A 16004-nucleotide genomic window follows, 5' to 3' on the forward strand; every position below is an offset into this window, starting at 1 on the left:
AATATGTGACTTCTCTTTGTTAGGAATTCAGCTCACACTAACAAGGATCTCTTTTTAAGTCGGCAAAGAAAGTTTCTGCCACTAATTTACCGAGTGACAACACCGAAAATCACATTGAAATTCTTTAAGCTCACAAAGTTTAGTCAATAACGTCGACTTCTTGAAGCACTTTGTGGGTAGAAGCTGGGTACGGCTGGACACAGATTGTTGCATCATTAAAGGTTTAGATGAAACGTGTCAGACGGAGTCTTCCTGACAGTAACACATCAGCTCCGGCAGACAGTAAATGAAAAGACCCGGGGTCAGAACGAATGATCTTTCTCTTTACGAAAAGGTCTTCATTTGCAACGTGTCCGTTTGACCCGGAGCGCCATCCCTGTTGTGCTTTTTGCACTTTGCCATGAAGGAGGGGAGAAGGGTTACTAGATAGCCAGGTTTTTTGTTTTTTTTTCCCTAGCACTGAACTTACTCACCATAACATCCACAGGAGACCGGGTTGAAAAGCCGAGCGCCCTGGGATAAGCTGACCTTTGGCACACGCTGCTTATCTCATCACACCGCACTGTGGAAAAACTCTCAAGACAACTTTCTCTATTAAGAAACATGAAAGGAAAGTTGAAATGTTGGAATATGTTGAAATCACAGAATGTGATTTCTTGAACAGACCTCTTCAGAATAGATAAGTCTCCCTGTGAACTTGACACAGATGCTCCTGTGGGCTTCTCGCTCCGCAGTGTGGAAAAACCTTTTAAGTTTCTGGCAAATATATCCCAGTTTTCTGTGTGATGTGTCAGTCAATATACTTCTTGATGCTGTATAGACCTATAACAGGCTGTTTCATTACAGCATGAAAGTTATACGTGGCGCTAATATACATGATTATACAAGTGCAGCCCAGGGGAAATACTGTACTCAAGCCATAGAGCGAAATACAGCTTTCTGAAAACTCAGCAACCACACTGTAATAAGTGCACACATGTATAGAATAAGGTAAAGACTTTTCTGTCATTCTGAATTTACACATTTTCATGGATCTAATTCACTGTATGATTGAACGTCCTTCAAAGTAAAGGACACTATCCGTTATTGTCCTCATCGACAACTAATATGACACTCCTAACAGCACAGTGATATTGTTTCTCAGTGTCTTCTCAGTTGAAATACACTGAAATGCTGTGGTGATGGATAAAAGAAACCATTGGCAGGAGGTCGCAGACCGCGGCCTCCACGACGTGTCCAAGTCCCACACTTTGGCCATTTGTGGCCCATTTGGAAATGCCTTTCCATCCTCTGACGCAGCCGGACAACATGTCTTATGAACTACCTTCTTTTGGGGGATACCCCAAGGTTGGGTGATAGTACTGATAGTTCTGGTTCAGATGACAAAATGAAGAAGGTTTGCATGCTAGAGCCCAACTTCATCAGCTGATATCGGCCTATCACAGATATACTGTATCAGTATCGGCGCATATATGAATACTTCTATTAAGAAGCAATAATGCAGTGGAAATGCTCCGGTCAAGTTATATAAACAGCGTTTTCTGTATATTTGATCCTTTGTTTTCATTCAAGTTAAATATATACTTGAATATATATATATATATTTATAACTGTTTCACTGCACTAATGTCATTTTGGACAACAAAGTTTATTGTTAAACTGTAAAATATCCTGCTTTCATTACATATCTTATATATATATATATATATATATATATATATATATATCGGAAGTCTTTTACTCCCTAATATCGGCATCGGCCCCAAAAATCCAATATTGGTCGGGCCCACTTTACACAGTCACTAGCTCTGTGTACAACTCCATGCGTGCCTTCAAACCACGACTTGACAGTGTTCACTTTTACCCCCTTTAGTACAATCCAGCATGTCAAAACAACTAAGACATGCAAAAGACGCAGAGTTCTGGAGGACTGCAGGAGGAAGAGGAGGATGAGGAGGAGGTTCTGACGGCAGGCTTTTCACCTCGCCTTCAAGTGTGGCTATTCAGAACAGGTGTAAGAGCGTTTGCCTTTAGGCATCGTCAGACTGGGATGAGTTGTGACTGAGTTCACTTGAGGCGTACTTCAGACTTAACAGCACCATGCTGCTTCCCCTTTTCTTATGAGGAAAAACAGTCATTACTCGCTCAGGTCCGAGAGGTCCTCGTCAGGTCCTCTAAACACAAGTCACTTTAGGCATTTGAGCAAATAACCAATGCTGTCATTTTTTCTGCTGAGGACAGTCTGTAAATGAAATAAAACAACATGAACAGTCAAAGCCTCGCAGGCACAGACATGGAAACATAATAAAGCACTGTGATACAGTTAAAACCCCTGCAGCTACTTTTGATATGACCTTTTCACCACATGTGCACTACACAGCCAACACAAATTCACTGGATAGTAAAATACAATGCATTGCATACGGTTGAGAAAATAACTGGAACCTTGGTGCTATCATAACGACATGCTGAGCTCCGTGCTGCTGTTTTTGCACGTGTAATCTTACAACTCTAAGGGCCAGTTCGTAAGATGTGCTGTCCGACCATCCCGTCCGCCTGGAAGGAGAATAGAGCCCAGTTAAAACGCTGCCCAGGCTTTTAAATTAACAACAGGATGAAGCTTCCAATGTCAGTCCTGAAATATTTTGTGTGTGTGCAACACATCAGCCAAGATATTGTCCAGATTTAATAGTTGTGCCATACACTATATGGAGTCCTGAAGTGAAGTCGAAGGAGCTTTTTTGGGTCCTGGCTCCAGACGTAAAAGTCACGTTCATTAGATATTATGTGACTGACAGTTGGGGCACTTAACAGCTGCTTTACAAAATGTCTGGTTCTTTGATAAAAAGTTGAAAGTACAAGCTTGTGCACATAAACGTTTTGGGGGAGAAGTTAGCTATGATTGCCAAGGTGCATTTTGGCAAGAAACATCCAATCACCAAGTTTAAACTTCTGTCACATGACCAAGCGTCTGCTACAGATCATGATGCTGAGAAAACTGGAAACACAATCTGCAGATGAAATCGGTTCAGTTTTAAACTCTGTGTTAGTTTTGATAGAATTCAGCAGCTAAAGCGTTGTGTATTGTTAGCAACTGCTAAGCCTCTGTGTTGTGTATTCCTTACCTTTCTGATCTGTGCCTCTGATTGGCTTCCTCTCTATAGAAATGGCGTCCAAGTATTGTAGTGTTTAGACTCGTCCAAAACCACTTCAAAATGTCCATCAGTGCCTGCATATTACCATTGCACATCATTTTCATAGTCAGGAAACCAAGTTAAATATATTAATAAAAGTGGATTAAACCAACAACGGTGAGTGTAATTAGTTTTACAATTTTCATAAAGACAATTAAATAAACCAAGACTCTGTGGCGCTTCTTCACTTGGACCCTGTTGAAGAACAGACACTTTCTCATGCATGCATTACCTTGCTGTTTAAGTCCTCAATCACTGCACTTATCCTAGCGATCTGCCTATCAGACAAATTTGAAAAGTGCATAGCTTATCCAACTCCTCTTGCAGGGATTTGTTGCTGTTTGGCAGTAGCACAGTGCTGATTCCCTTAAGCCTCAAAAGCACTGCAGGAATTTATCTCCATTAAGAAACAGGATTAAAAGGCATGGTGGTTCAAGGGGTTTTCCACAGCAGGCTTGGTACCGCTAGCTTCTTCTACTGCGGGCCGAAATAGCACTCTCACTCACTGTCCAGTTATTAAATAGTCTAAGATAAATGGTGATTACTTTGCCTTCAAAGACCCTTTTGTTAATGTCAGTGAATGGTCATTATCTAGTGACTTGTGCATCGTTTGGAGAAGAGAGATGACCATGTGCAGTTAGCTGCAGATATATGAATGCCACACAGGATTATTGGTTCACTTCTAGTGCTTTTCACTGCAGATTCTAGTAAGGTTAACTTGGTCATACTGATCAGTAGAGTCACCCATTCTCATTAATGTCATTCATTTTTGGATCTAGTGAAGGATATGTGTTAAGCCTCCATCCTGATCCCACTTCTCCAACCTTTGGGCTCAGTAAAATACCTGATTTAACTGTGGGAAGTGGCGCCTCCTTTACCCTCCTATCTTTGAGAACACTGTCAGTTGCAACAGGGACCTTTTATAATGTGAGTGTCTGACCTGAGATTGAGAGGTTGAAAGTCCACAATTGAGCCCTATGGAGGTCTCTCCTGGTGTGACCTGTCAGGGTTCACACCTCTCCACAGCAATCATTCAAAGCCTTTTGAATTGTGCAACATAACACTTTGACCTGCAGCACGCAACAATATCGGCGTCTTTTTCAAACTGACAAGCCTCTGTGCGCGACATAATGGATGTAGCTCCACACGTCTGTAGCTTTATTTATACATCGTATTTCAAGTTGCCTCTGCTTTTTAGAGGCCACGGAGGTTTTGACCTAATAATTGTAGAATGGTGTGAGATGTAGGCAGTTTATCAGTTTAAAAGTTCATATTTTTCTAAAACTGGATGGATTGAATCATATCGAAGTCCACAGTGAGGTTCTCAACCTTTTTTAAAATGTTGTAAAATGCTGTTAGACCTCAAATTCCAAGTGAGAGCTATTTATCATCTACTCAGAAATCTCATATGGATATCATATTATTTTAGAGACGAATGTAAGACACGAAATAATTAAATAAACATGAATATCCTGTTCTTTTGTGTGAATAAATCGCCTAGAATAAAATTTAGGAAGCACTTGTGCCTGCTCTCTCCACCTAAGCCGTTCAAAACTTCTGCTAAGAACTGTTAATCAGGATTATTTCCTTATTATGCTGCTTATGCTGAGTCATTAAAAGTATCCCACCTTTCATGGCCACAGACTCGTTTCCGAAGAAAACAACAAGAGAAGTTTTAATCAGATAAAATTTTTTGAAGGATTTGGGGACCGTTCACTTGGGGAGTGGTTTTATACAGAGGATTATCAATGAATTACCCAGGATTATAGACCAGATTTGTGGAAATCTCAAGTGATAACAATCCACAGACAAAGACTCTGGCAGCCGCATATTCTTAATGATTATCATCCTATGGACAAGCTGGAAAATGGCCCAGAGTTATCGCTATTCCGGCATGTCGGAAGCCTATTATGGCAGTCAATAACCAGAGCTATCTGTGGTTGGCAAGCTACAGTGCAGCAACCCGTCAATACAAATTCCTCTCAGCCCTCACCACATATCCACACATCCATTGATTGTAGTGATTTAGACGCTGCGCCACAGATGTGTTAAGAGATTCAGTGTTTCATGTGCTCTTTGCATTACAGGTAATAAATCATTTGTCGCAAAGGTCCCTCGCAGGGTGACAAAATCAATATCAGTTTATCAAGGGAGCAAGACCAGGGAGCGCTCAGTCGACATGTGGCCTCAATCTGAGCCGGTGCTTCTGCACGTACATACCTGGTCAGGAGGGCTTCATAAGGTAGATACACTGAAGCAGTCATGCATCAGATCAATACTCTGCCAGTACTCTTAGCACAATATTTTCTAAAGCAATAGTTATAAGATTCATATGAATACAAAAAGTTGATAATTTGAAGCCGTCAGTCACAAAAAGTGTGAACATGAAACCAACTTTACATGAGTTATTTGGGTTGAACTGGAGTTCAGTAGCAATTTGTCACTACGGCAAGTCGGCTGGAACTCAACAGTCAATGAGAGAAGTGGTATTTTTTTTTATTCTCATTTCATCAAGCCACATATAAAGTCTCATTTAGCTTATCAGTGCAGGTTGAAGCATAACAACTCCAGCTAACGGTAGAAACACCTGACCTGTTTTCCTTTGGCCCTGCGTTCACCTCTCCGGACCTTCTCCCTCTCCACCTGTCTGCTGGATGTCCTCGATATGTTCCCACATTTTCCCGTCACCTGATCACCACACCCACCTGTACACCTGGTCCTCATTCCTCATATATATTCCCCCTGGCTTATATACCTCCTCTCTATCCATCGTGCCAAATCATCTATCTTGTTCACTTGCCGTTTCTGCCTGTAAGTATCCTGTCCCCATCCTTGTTACGTTGCTGACTAATCTGCTCTCTGTGTCTGTCTATTACCTGCCGTTACTATTGGAATTCGTTTGCTGCTTGGTGCTGGATGTACGACTGGTTATTGACCAAAGTCTCCTTTAACGTCTGTTAGTTTCAACCTGCCTGGGGCTTCTTCACCGTTACCTTTATCTGAACTGTTACAAACACACTTCAGTGTGTCAGCTATGTCACCATAGCTGAGGCTATTCAGTGTCAAGGCCTTCCATACTTTGCCCTCTCTATTTAAACTCTGCCATCAATATGAGACATCGAACAGATCCCCTCTTCTATGTAAGTAATGCTAAAATACTGGCAATGATTTTATTTTAAATTAATGTGTATATTGGCACCATCTACCTCTGAATCACAGCATAGCTTACTTCACCTCTCCTCGTTCCTCAGCTGACCTGGAAAACCTTCCAGTCCGCCACCGTGACAGACATCTCAATTCCCTTATTAAAAAAAGAACAGAGCCACGCTGACGTAGCACAGAGAGCAACATGGTCCATGTTAGGAGGAGGTTGGGGTGGATGAATGGGAGTGACATACAGGAGGCCACTGGTAGGACAGATATGGTTGGAGCACTTGTTGTCCTGTTCAGAGGAGCAGGGATCCAGGGGCGAGGTCACAGCATGGCGGCGGCTTTGAGCGAGGAAACATGAGTCTTATTTCAGACCGATACACCTCTTTAGTGGGAAGCTTTAGTGACTGTACGCTGTTCTCGTACTACATCACTGCAGTTTTGTTCCGTGACAAATAACTGCTTCAACTGACTCGTAATATCACCAGCGAGTTTAGATTTCATTTACGTCTTGATTGAGTTAAAATGATTGAGTTCTTAATTAATGAAGGAAGCATAAAACAACTCTCAGCATTCATCGGAGAGGTTTTACTTTTCAGTTTTGGCCATTTTCTCATTTTAACATTTATCATGGTTAATTTAATAAACAGACAGTCTTTGAAGCTGTCAACTTTTTAATTAAATATCAGTTTCTGTCAGGTTGAAAATCTCCGTACGTCAGGTAGAAAGAATATTTTGATGCTACTTGATTTCCACTTTCACCAAAACACTTAGGCTACAAGATAATTTCTGCACATTTCCAGACATCTTCATTACCTAGATAATTGCTTAATGAATTGACAAACAGAATATCAATAAATACTGATGCAAATACTTTGAGAAATAAAACCTATAGTTGATTTATGTGCTTCCAGTGTCTGAGCAGTAACTGTATGAATTGGTTTGACGGATCTGCTCACACTGTAAATACAAAATGCAGGTTTGTAATGAATGTGCAGATGCTTGTCAACCTGTTTATTCAGGGGGAAACAGGCAGAGATATTTCACGTTCACTTTTATCACGTTGGGTGACATCAGTACACTGCTGTGCTGGCAGTAGTTATTATTATTTGGACAGTGCATCACATTATCTCTGCAGATACAAAGTCCAAGGCACACAAAGCTCTTAGCACCTGCAGACCGACAGCTGATCCAGCTGTGCCGTCATCATCAGAAACCAACGACATTTCAGGTGATGAGTCAGAGGAAAGGATGTGTCGTTTCTCTGAAAACACGTTGCCTCGATTCCTCTCTCCTCGCGTCGTTTCCTTGTGTCTTTTACGAGGTAAGAGCCAAGTGAGGGGAATGGGGAGACGTTTTAAGGTAATGAGAAGCAGCCATAGTTGAGCTCTGAGTTCTTCTGTTTACACCATATAAGATCCTCAAATGCGGCTTATCTACCCAGCAGATGGTATTTCATTTGTGCAGCACACTACAACAGGTCATTCAAGCATATATATTCATGTTACAGTTGATTGAAGTTTGAACATTTAGTTTATTTGTGAAAAGAAGTAAATACTTCTTTGATGCATGTGGTATTTACTTTACTGGTTGTCAGTTGCTTCTCTATTATCGATTTTAACTCGGATTGATTTTCCTCTTGGTTGTAATTGTGTCTCACAGAAGGCTTGGATGGAAAAAGACTAATACGACACTCACTGTAACACAAAAAAAAAAATATTGAAAAGAAAAGAAAAGAGGTAAATACAACCCCTGGAGCAAACTGACATTACAATTAGGTTCTTCAGTCTTTCTTCAAAAGTAAACTAAACAGTAATTGAAGCATGTGCAAAAGGTTTGAGCACGTGTAACTACTTGTAAACACTTAGACTTCATTAAGTCATTAGTTTTTAATTGATTCATTAGGACGTTTTAGGCAGGTGAAGAACTGTCAACAGGAATTGCTGACAGTTCCAGAGCATAATAAATTCTCTTCAGAACTTGTGGTTACACTTTAACAACCATGGACTCCTTTAAGCAACTGACTGAGGATCTGAAAATGAAGCTAACTCATGCCTACGCAGCAGGGGAGGCTATAAAAAGATATCAAAGCACTTCCAGCCTCAAATTTCTACTGTCTGAAATGTCGTTAAGAGGAAGTCAAAACAAGTTCTGGAAGACCAAGAAAAGTTTCAGATCAAACTGCACGTCTGCTGGACAGAAAAGACAGACCAAAACGTAGTATCACTGCGAAGGAGCTGCAGGAAGCCGGATACAGGGGATGGCGGTGCACGGTTCCACAAACTAGGTTTACATAGAACATCCTGACAATTGTTGAACATGAGGTTGGAAATAATAATCTTTGGGCTCGTGTAGCAGCCAGTGACACAGGAAACATTGCACAAATGGAGGGAAGAATAGATTCCACTACATATAAGCGAATTCCGGATGCAAATGACCTGCAGGCAGTCAGGACTGACAATGAACGAAAGCATACCGCAAAGTCCAACATGAACTGCTTCAATTAATGCAAGCAGAAGTTTTTGGAACGACCCCCAGATCCCCCCTGACTTGAACATAATTGAAAATCTGTGGGTAGATCTTAAACATGCTGTGAGTGTAAGACAGCCTCGGAACTTGAAGCGATCTGCAGGAAGAAAGGGTGAAAACAGAAAGATACTGGTTACAAAAAGCTATCTTTTAAGTTCATGAACATAAAATATGACATAAAATAAAAAAATATCAGTGCATTAATATTTGAACAAAAGGCTCATTTAATGTCCGTTTGCTGCAGGGGTTGTATTAACTTCTCACATCAGCAAAATGTGTAATTTTCCCACGGGGTGGTCAAACCTTTGCATACAACACCACAGTAATACTGGGTAGTTCCTCCCTTTGCTCCCTCAACAGCTTCAGTTCTTCTTGGCATAGACGCTGGAAACTTTCCTCCGAGACACCACATCATTTCTGCAGATTTGTGTGTGTATGTGTTCTACTGGATTCAGATCTGGAGACTGGGGGGGGGGGGCAACTGAAGTTCACTGAACTCACTTTTCACGATCATGAAACCAGTTTGAGATGACTTTAGCTTTGTGACATGGAGCGTGATCGTGCTGGAAGTCGCCATTAGAAGATGGTGAACTGTGGCCGTGAAGGGACGAACGTGGTCAGCAACAATACTCAGAGAGGCTGCGACATTCAAACCATGATCGATTGGTCAAGAAAAAAACATTCCCCACACGATTACACCACCACCACTGGTAGACTGGTCTGTTGACACAACATGGATTCATGCTGTCGATGGCAAATTTTGACCCCACCATCTGCTGCGCAGTCAGTGCGTTCCTGGCCTAAGAACTCAATGCTCTGCCTTAACTAACGCTAAGCTCCATATGAATAATGGAGGATAGATACTGGGCTTTAACAGGCTCAGGAAGCATGCAGCTTCGATCAGTTCTTTGTGAGATATTTACATGACAAACCAGCTCTGACACATTTAAATTAATCAAGAATGCGGCATTGTGAAATAAAGTAAAATTCTAAAATGCAATGATGTAAAACCACTCGTTCTTTTAATAGCACACACTAAACCTAAACAGTGAAAATAATATGTAAGGTATACTGTACTTCCACGAAAGCTGTTAAGTAGACTGGAATCCACAACAAGCGTGTAGAGTTGATTAGTCAAATGAGCCACCTGGACTTGCTGATGAATACAGTCGGCCTAAATAATAAAATAAGCAGTTGCTGACCTGTCAGTGCTTGGAGGAAAGCAACTGCCTAGTCGCTGTTCTGAAGGTAGCGGCGCCTTGTTAAAATGCACTCCATCAAAGTTTCCTTTGAAGTAATAGCTGACAGAAAACATAATGTGAATTTGACTTGACAGCTCTCTGAAAAAATTGCTTGGGAAATATTGAACAAGACGGCGGAAGGAAGGAAGCGGGGTGAAGTGAGGTCTCACACCTCTTTTGCACATTCATCCAGCACACAGAGCATTTTAATTAGCAAGTTGTCCATGGCCTCTGTAAAAACTTAATAATTTAGAGTCTTTTTTTTATTAATTTCTTAAAGTTTATCTACGACACCCATTGCTGTTTTGCACGTTTAAAAAAACGAAAGGATTTCATTTCACTCTTCAAATATGAAGACAGTGCTCTCTGGATTGTATGGAAATGTAAATTTCTAACCTGCAGTATTGCCTCATCTCGCTCAGCAGAACAAGAATCCTTTTAAAAAGGTTTCTGGTTGTCTGCCATTTCATCACTGTTCTTGTCATTCCCTGTGCCACAGTAAATAATCAAGTGGGAGTGCTATGCAATAGCTTTCTTGCTGTGTAATTTATACAAGATAAAACTTTAAAACTCCCCTTGTGAAAACTGAGAATTGATTATGCAGTAAAGAATTTACTTGCTGTGGCTGAATGTTGAATGAGTTGAGCAGCGGTGGGAGCAATGTACTTTTCTTGCACTGAGACACAACAATACCACAATACACAAACAAATAATAATATCATTCTTCAGATTGGTATCATGATTTTTTTTTTCTCTGATTTAAAACAGATATTTTACTATTAATTTAATTAATAGAAACATTTTGAGGTGATAAAATGAAAAATGTATAAAACCCTTAAAGTGGTGAGCTACTCTCTCTGTGACGCATCTGCTGTGAGACATGTTCAAATCTCCCCTGAGACTCTGCAGCTTTGTTCTGTCATTTGTTGATTTGACACAACTCTAGAGTTTCATGACAGCGTCACAGCGACGCTCAATCTGATCTGTAAATTCATTAAAAAAACTTCTTCATTCAGCTCTTGAACTTATGGCAAAATCTTTCACTAGGACATCAGATCTCCCCTGAGAGGCTTCGCCAGTCTGTGTGTCTGTGACGCTCAAGCTGCTGCTGATCGGATTTTCAGAATAAAATGACGCCTGACAAAACAAACAGTCAGTTGGCCAAGCTGCGGCTAATTATCTTTATAAATAATATTCACGTCTTAATGAACCATATGCAGTAAGAGCTCTGCTCTTGATCCACTCATTAGAAGAGGGATGGAGGCATTAGTAGTAGTACTAAATATTTCTCCAACTAATTTCAAAGAAGAAACATGTTTGAATCGATTACAGAACTTTCTTATTAGCAGAGCTGAGCTGTTACTTACACTTAAGTTCTCCTTTAAAAAAGACCTGATGTCTTAATTCGCTTTGGGAGGCATTTTCACCTCACAAATTATTGAACACTTAACTACTGAAACTTAAATATAATGTCAGCTGATGCTAATTTTTGTCCAGTGAAGATGTTTTCAATTCTGTGCCATTTGAAACCTTTGATACTGAACATTTTAGATTCACCACCACTCATCACCAACTCCATTACTGATACTGCAGCTGGTCGACAATGCATAATGCATTTTGAAATTGAGGGTTGCCAGGTCATAGTTGAGTATCCCCCAAACCCCAGCCTCTCACTCTTTATCATAATAACCAACATTTTGCTGAAAACGCACAAATCTGTCAACCCAGAGTTTCTACGTGGATCAAAACGGAGAGGTCAGTTTAGATGAGTAAGAATTTTGGTCGGGACAATTCAGCAACACCTTGACATTGGGAGGAACATGTCCCTACTGTCCGTCCACACATCTACGTCCACGTGTACATGTTCCTGTTTGTCCCACGTGAGTTTGTTTGTTTCTCTGGTGTGGAGAAGCAGGTTTGACTCCGCCCTAACCCCACAACTGGACCGTGTGTCACATATGCATCGAGTCTTTTGATGCACTTTCTTTGGACACATGCAGCTCAGGTTTTATTTTAAAGGTGATGAAGTGGATGACTCCTTATTACTCCACCATGACTCCTCTCACATCTCTTCCAAGTTTAGTGCATTGGTGGCTAATAACAAGTCAGAGCCCCTTCGTGTGCTGGCCCTCTGATCTTTTCCCACACGTTCTAATATAGAAAACTAAATAGACCTATAATACACTCCTGATATATTATCTATTCCAGTCCAGCTTTCTCTGATTACACTGCACACTGTGGCACAGTCGGGCAGAAACTAACTGTATTTGTATTATCAATTAATTTGAAATTCTTTTTTTTCTATTTGATGAATCATAGGGTTTGCTTAGTTTATAAAATATCACAATGTCACAATGTCACAATTTCCATACAGAACTGCTTGTTTTGTCTGACCCAAACATTTTAGATTTACAGTTCTATAAGAGAAAAGCAACAAATCCTCACGTTTGAGAAGCTGAAAGCAGCCGTTCTTACTTGATAAAGGACTTAAAGGTTTAATAGATTATCATATTTATCGACTAATATTCTCTCCATCGACTTGTTGATTGACTAATTATGCCACTTCTCATGCACTTTGTTTCACCAGTGATTAAAGCCTGTGCGACTGCTCCTTCTGACACAGCCTCATGCTGTTATTTAGGCTGATAACATGAGGAGTCTTACATGAAACAGCTGGCGTTGTGCAGCTTTACACACCAAGCTCAGTGCCCACACATGCCGCACTAATGGGAACAGAAATTTGTCAGTTTGCATTCTGTGGCACAGATGTTATCAGGTCTGTTTACCTGTCCCATCTGGAATTAGTGTTAATGCGGCAGCTTCCCACTGTTGAGGCAGCTCTGAGAAAGTGTCCCAAAAATGTGTAATTGCTCACATTTGTCATCTAAAAACACTTATTCCTCCCACAGTGCCCTCCAGGGTTGAGTCCTATGAAGGATGGGACCGGGTGCTACGACCACCACATTGGCATCGACTGCTCTGACGGTTTCAATGGAGGATGTGAGCAGCTGTGTCTCCAGCAGCTGGCCCCTCTAGAGGATGACCCAACGCTCTACAACATCCAGATGTTTTGTGGGTAAGGAAGAACAGATTCGCCACGATAATTCATAATTATTTTATTTCAGAACGCTGTCCTATTGAGTCCTTTCATCATTCATAACATCCAGTCATGTGGATTGTAAAAGAGATTTTCGATAATTATTATCAATCTTAATATAGATGGTTTCTGAATTATGTATTGGATTTATCAAAAGTGGCAAGTGAGCTACAAAACACTTGACAAGTCAAAATGTCCCTGTAACTGCAGCAGCTGACATGAAAGTGGGAACGGTGCCCTGCTTGTGTTTGGCTCCTGTAAATTGAATGGCTGAGGGTCTCTGAAGCCGTCAGACCTTCCAACAGTAGGTCTGATCATTAGTGTGATTTCAAGAACTAAACTGCTCTGCCAATAAATCCATCTGCTGATTGTGAAATGTTTAGGAAACGATCTTATAATAAATCATCTGTGAAATTGTTTTGATTGTATGCACTCATCAAGCAGTTTATTAGGAACACCTGTGCACCTGCTTATTCGTGTACTAATCTAACCAGCCAATCGTGTGGCAGCGGTGCAATGCATAAAGATCAGGAGCTTCTGTTATTGTTCACATCAAACGTCAGAATGTGCGACTCAGTGACTTTGACTGTGGTATGATTGTTAGTAACGAAGAGGGGCTGGTTTGAGAATTTCTGAAGCCGCTGATCTCCTGCGATGTTCAGGATTTTCAAGGACAACAGTTACTACAGTTTTGCTCAGAAAAAGAAAGCACCTCCAGTGAGCTCCGGTCCTGTGGACAGAAATGCCTTGTTGATGAGAGAAGTCAGAGGAGAAGGGAACTAGTGGGAGCTGACAGGTAACATGGTTACTCAGATAACCTCTCTTTAAAACTGCAGTGAGCAAAAAAAAAAGAAAACAAATCTCAGAACAACACATCCAACCTTGAGGCAGATGGGCTGCAAAAGCTCATGAAAACTGCAGAAAAACATAACCTGGTCTGATGAATCTGGATTTCTGCTGAGGCAGCAGATGGTACGGTTCAGAATTTGCCATCAACAGCATGAACCCGTGGACCCAACCTGCCTTTGTGGGTGTGTGAGTCTTTCAGCCGAAGCAGTTGTTTTTGTAGACAAACAAAGAAAGAATTTTACACATCATCTGATATTTGCTCTGAATGCCTTTGTCATTCACGTCAAAAACTAATTTCTCATTACCAGTTCCCTTTAAGAACATCTGGTTGTGGCTCAGGAGGTAGAGTGTGTTGTCCACTAATCAGAAGGTTTGTTGTTCGATTCCTGGCTTCTCCACTCTGCATTTGGAAGTGTCCTCAGGCAAGCTACTGAACCCTGTATCATCCATGTGTGTGTGTATGGTAGAAAAGCACTATATAAGTGCAGTCCATTTAGTAGCCTCAGGTACATCTTCATTTGCAGAGGTACTTTATTAAACTCCATTCACAAACGAAATACACCAAACCTTGACCCTGATGCAGCGCCATCAAGCAGACATCTCCTTCATTGTGCCTGTATTTACCTATAGTAATGGTGAGACAATTAACATCCAACATCCTCCTGGCCTTAGTGATCCTGTACACTTTGATTGGAAAAACAAGTTCTTGACATTATAATACCAAAATGTTGCTAGAGTAGTTTGAGGAACACCAGGGAGTTGAAGGCTTAAATTGGAGAAAATGAATGAATTTGACCGGTTGTAATATAATCCCAGGTCGATAGCAACCAAAGGTTTGAATGTGAAATTCGTGATGAAATTTGTCTTTACTCACTAAATTCTGTAGAAATCAAAGTAGTAAATTTGCTGGGTTAGGGTGAAGTCAAGCTAAAACTGACCAACTAAACCAAACGGTGTCAGTTTCACATTGGTGAGGGCAAAGTAAACAGGCTGTTGGAGAGAGAGCACCCTTTGGGGAGTTGGTAGAGAAGGGAGTAATTGAGCAGTGGTTGGTCTTCCTGGTTGTAACTGACATGTATGATACCTGAGGGTAAAGTTTTTGAAAGAGGTGAGTGTTTGCGGGCAGCTGGCTGTATTTCTTTATATCAGGTACCTGTATCTCCTTCACGGAGGATAACTGACAGTGAGTCGCAAACTCTGCAGTGTGGGCAACAAACCTGAAGATGTCCGTAGACTGAGATGATGTGGACGTGAAAGCGATCATGTTGTTGTCAGACCAGGGTTGGTTGTAAAATAATGACCCTTAACAGCTGCCAGTGTCCGACAGGTGACTAGGTTCAGACCAGTTGGTTCATAAACTGTAGCTGTTGGGTTTCTTCTTGCACACGACGGCAGGTAATTCAAAAATCTGTAAAAGCTGAATCAAAGTTAATTTCTTTGTACCTGAATACTCTTTGCGTAGTGTGCCTTGACAAGTGTAAAATCCTGAGAGCAACAATGAATTTAAAAATATGTACTGGCTGACAGTTTCAAAATGCCATCTCTTGTGCAAAAATATTGTTTTGTTGTTTTGTTTTTTTAAATGTAGAAAATGCATTTCACCTACTGCTTCAAGTTCATTCTTCAGGTTCAAAACTGAAAAATGTCACTGTTTTGTTGGGATGACATAATTACTGTGGAGTCACAGAAAAACTGATGCAATCAGCAACCTCACCTTCTGGCAGATGATTATATACATATCAATAATTTTCTCTCAAAAGTCTAGGCTGGCTTGAGTTTATGCCACAAGCTTTGGAAAAAAAATATAACATTAACTTAACTAACTAAACTAAACTTTGCCTGATGTCCACAGGATGCATATGAAAGTAGTGTATATTAACTTGGCCCTAGCCACACTTTATTTGCTTGCATATGATTATAAATTTTGCAATCTATATTTTGCAT

The 16004-nt window shown here is 40.8% G+C and overlaps 1 protein-coding gene across 9 annotated transcripts in view; it reads left to right on the forward strand.

Annotated features, from left to right (window-relative positions):
• astn1 (astrotactin 1) overlaps window positions 1–16004 on the forward strand; it is a 380707-nt gene that overhangs the window by 159679 nt on the left and 205024 nt on the right. For all 9 annotated transcript variants that reach the window (XM_056392103.1, XM_056392104.1, XM_056392108.1 and 6 more), the window contains one exon: window positions 13024–13190. In XM_056392103.1, the coding sequence (XP_056248078.1) occupies window positions 13024–13190 (167 nt within the window). The remainder of the gene's footprint in view (window positions 1–13023; window positions 13191–16004) is intronic.

This window comes from Seriola aureovittata, chromosome 12 (genome assembly GCF_021018895.1).
Source record: "Seriola aureovittata isolate HTS-2021-v1 ecotype China chromosome 12, ASM2101889v1, whole genome shotgun sequence".
Lineage (NCBI taxonomy): Eukaryota > Metazoa > Chordata > Actinopteri > Carangiformes > Carangidae > Seriola > Seriola aureovittata.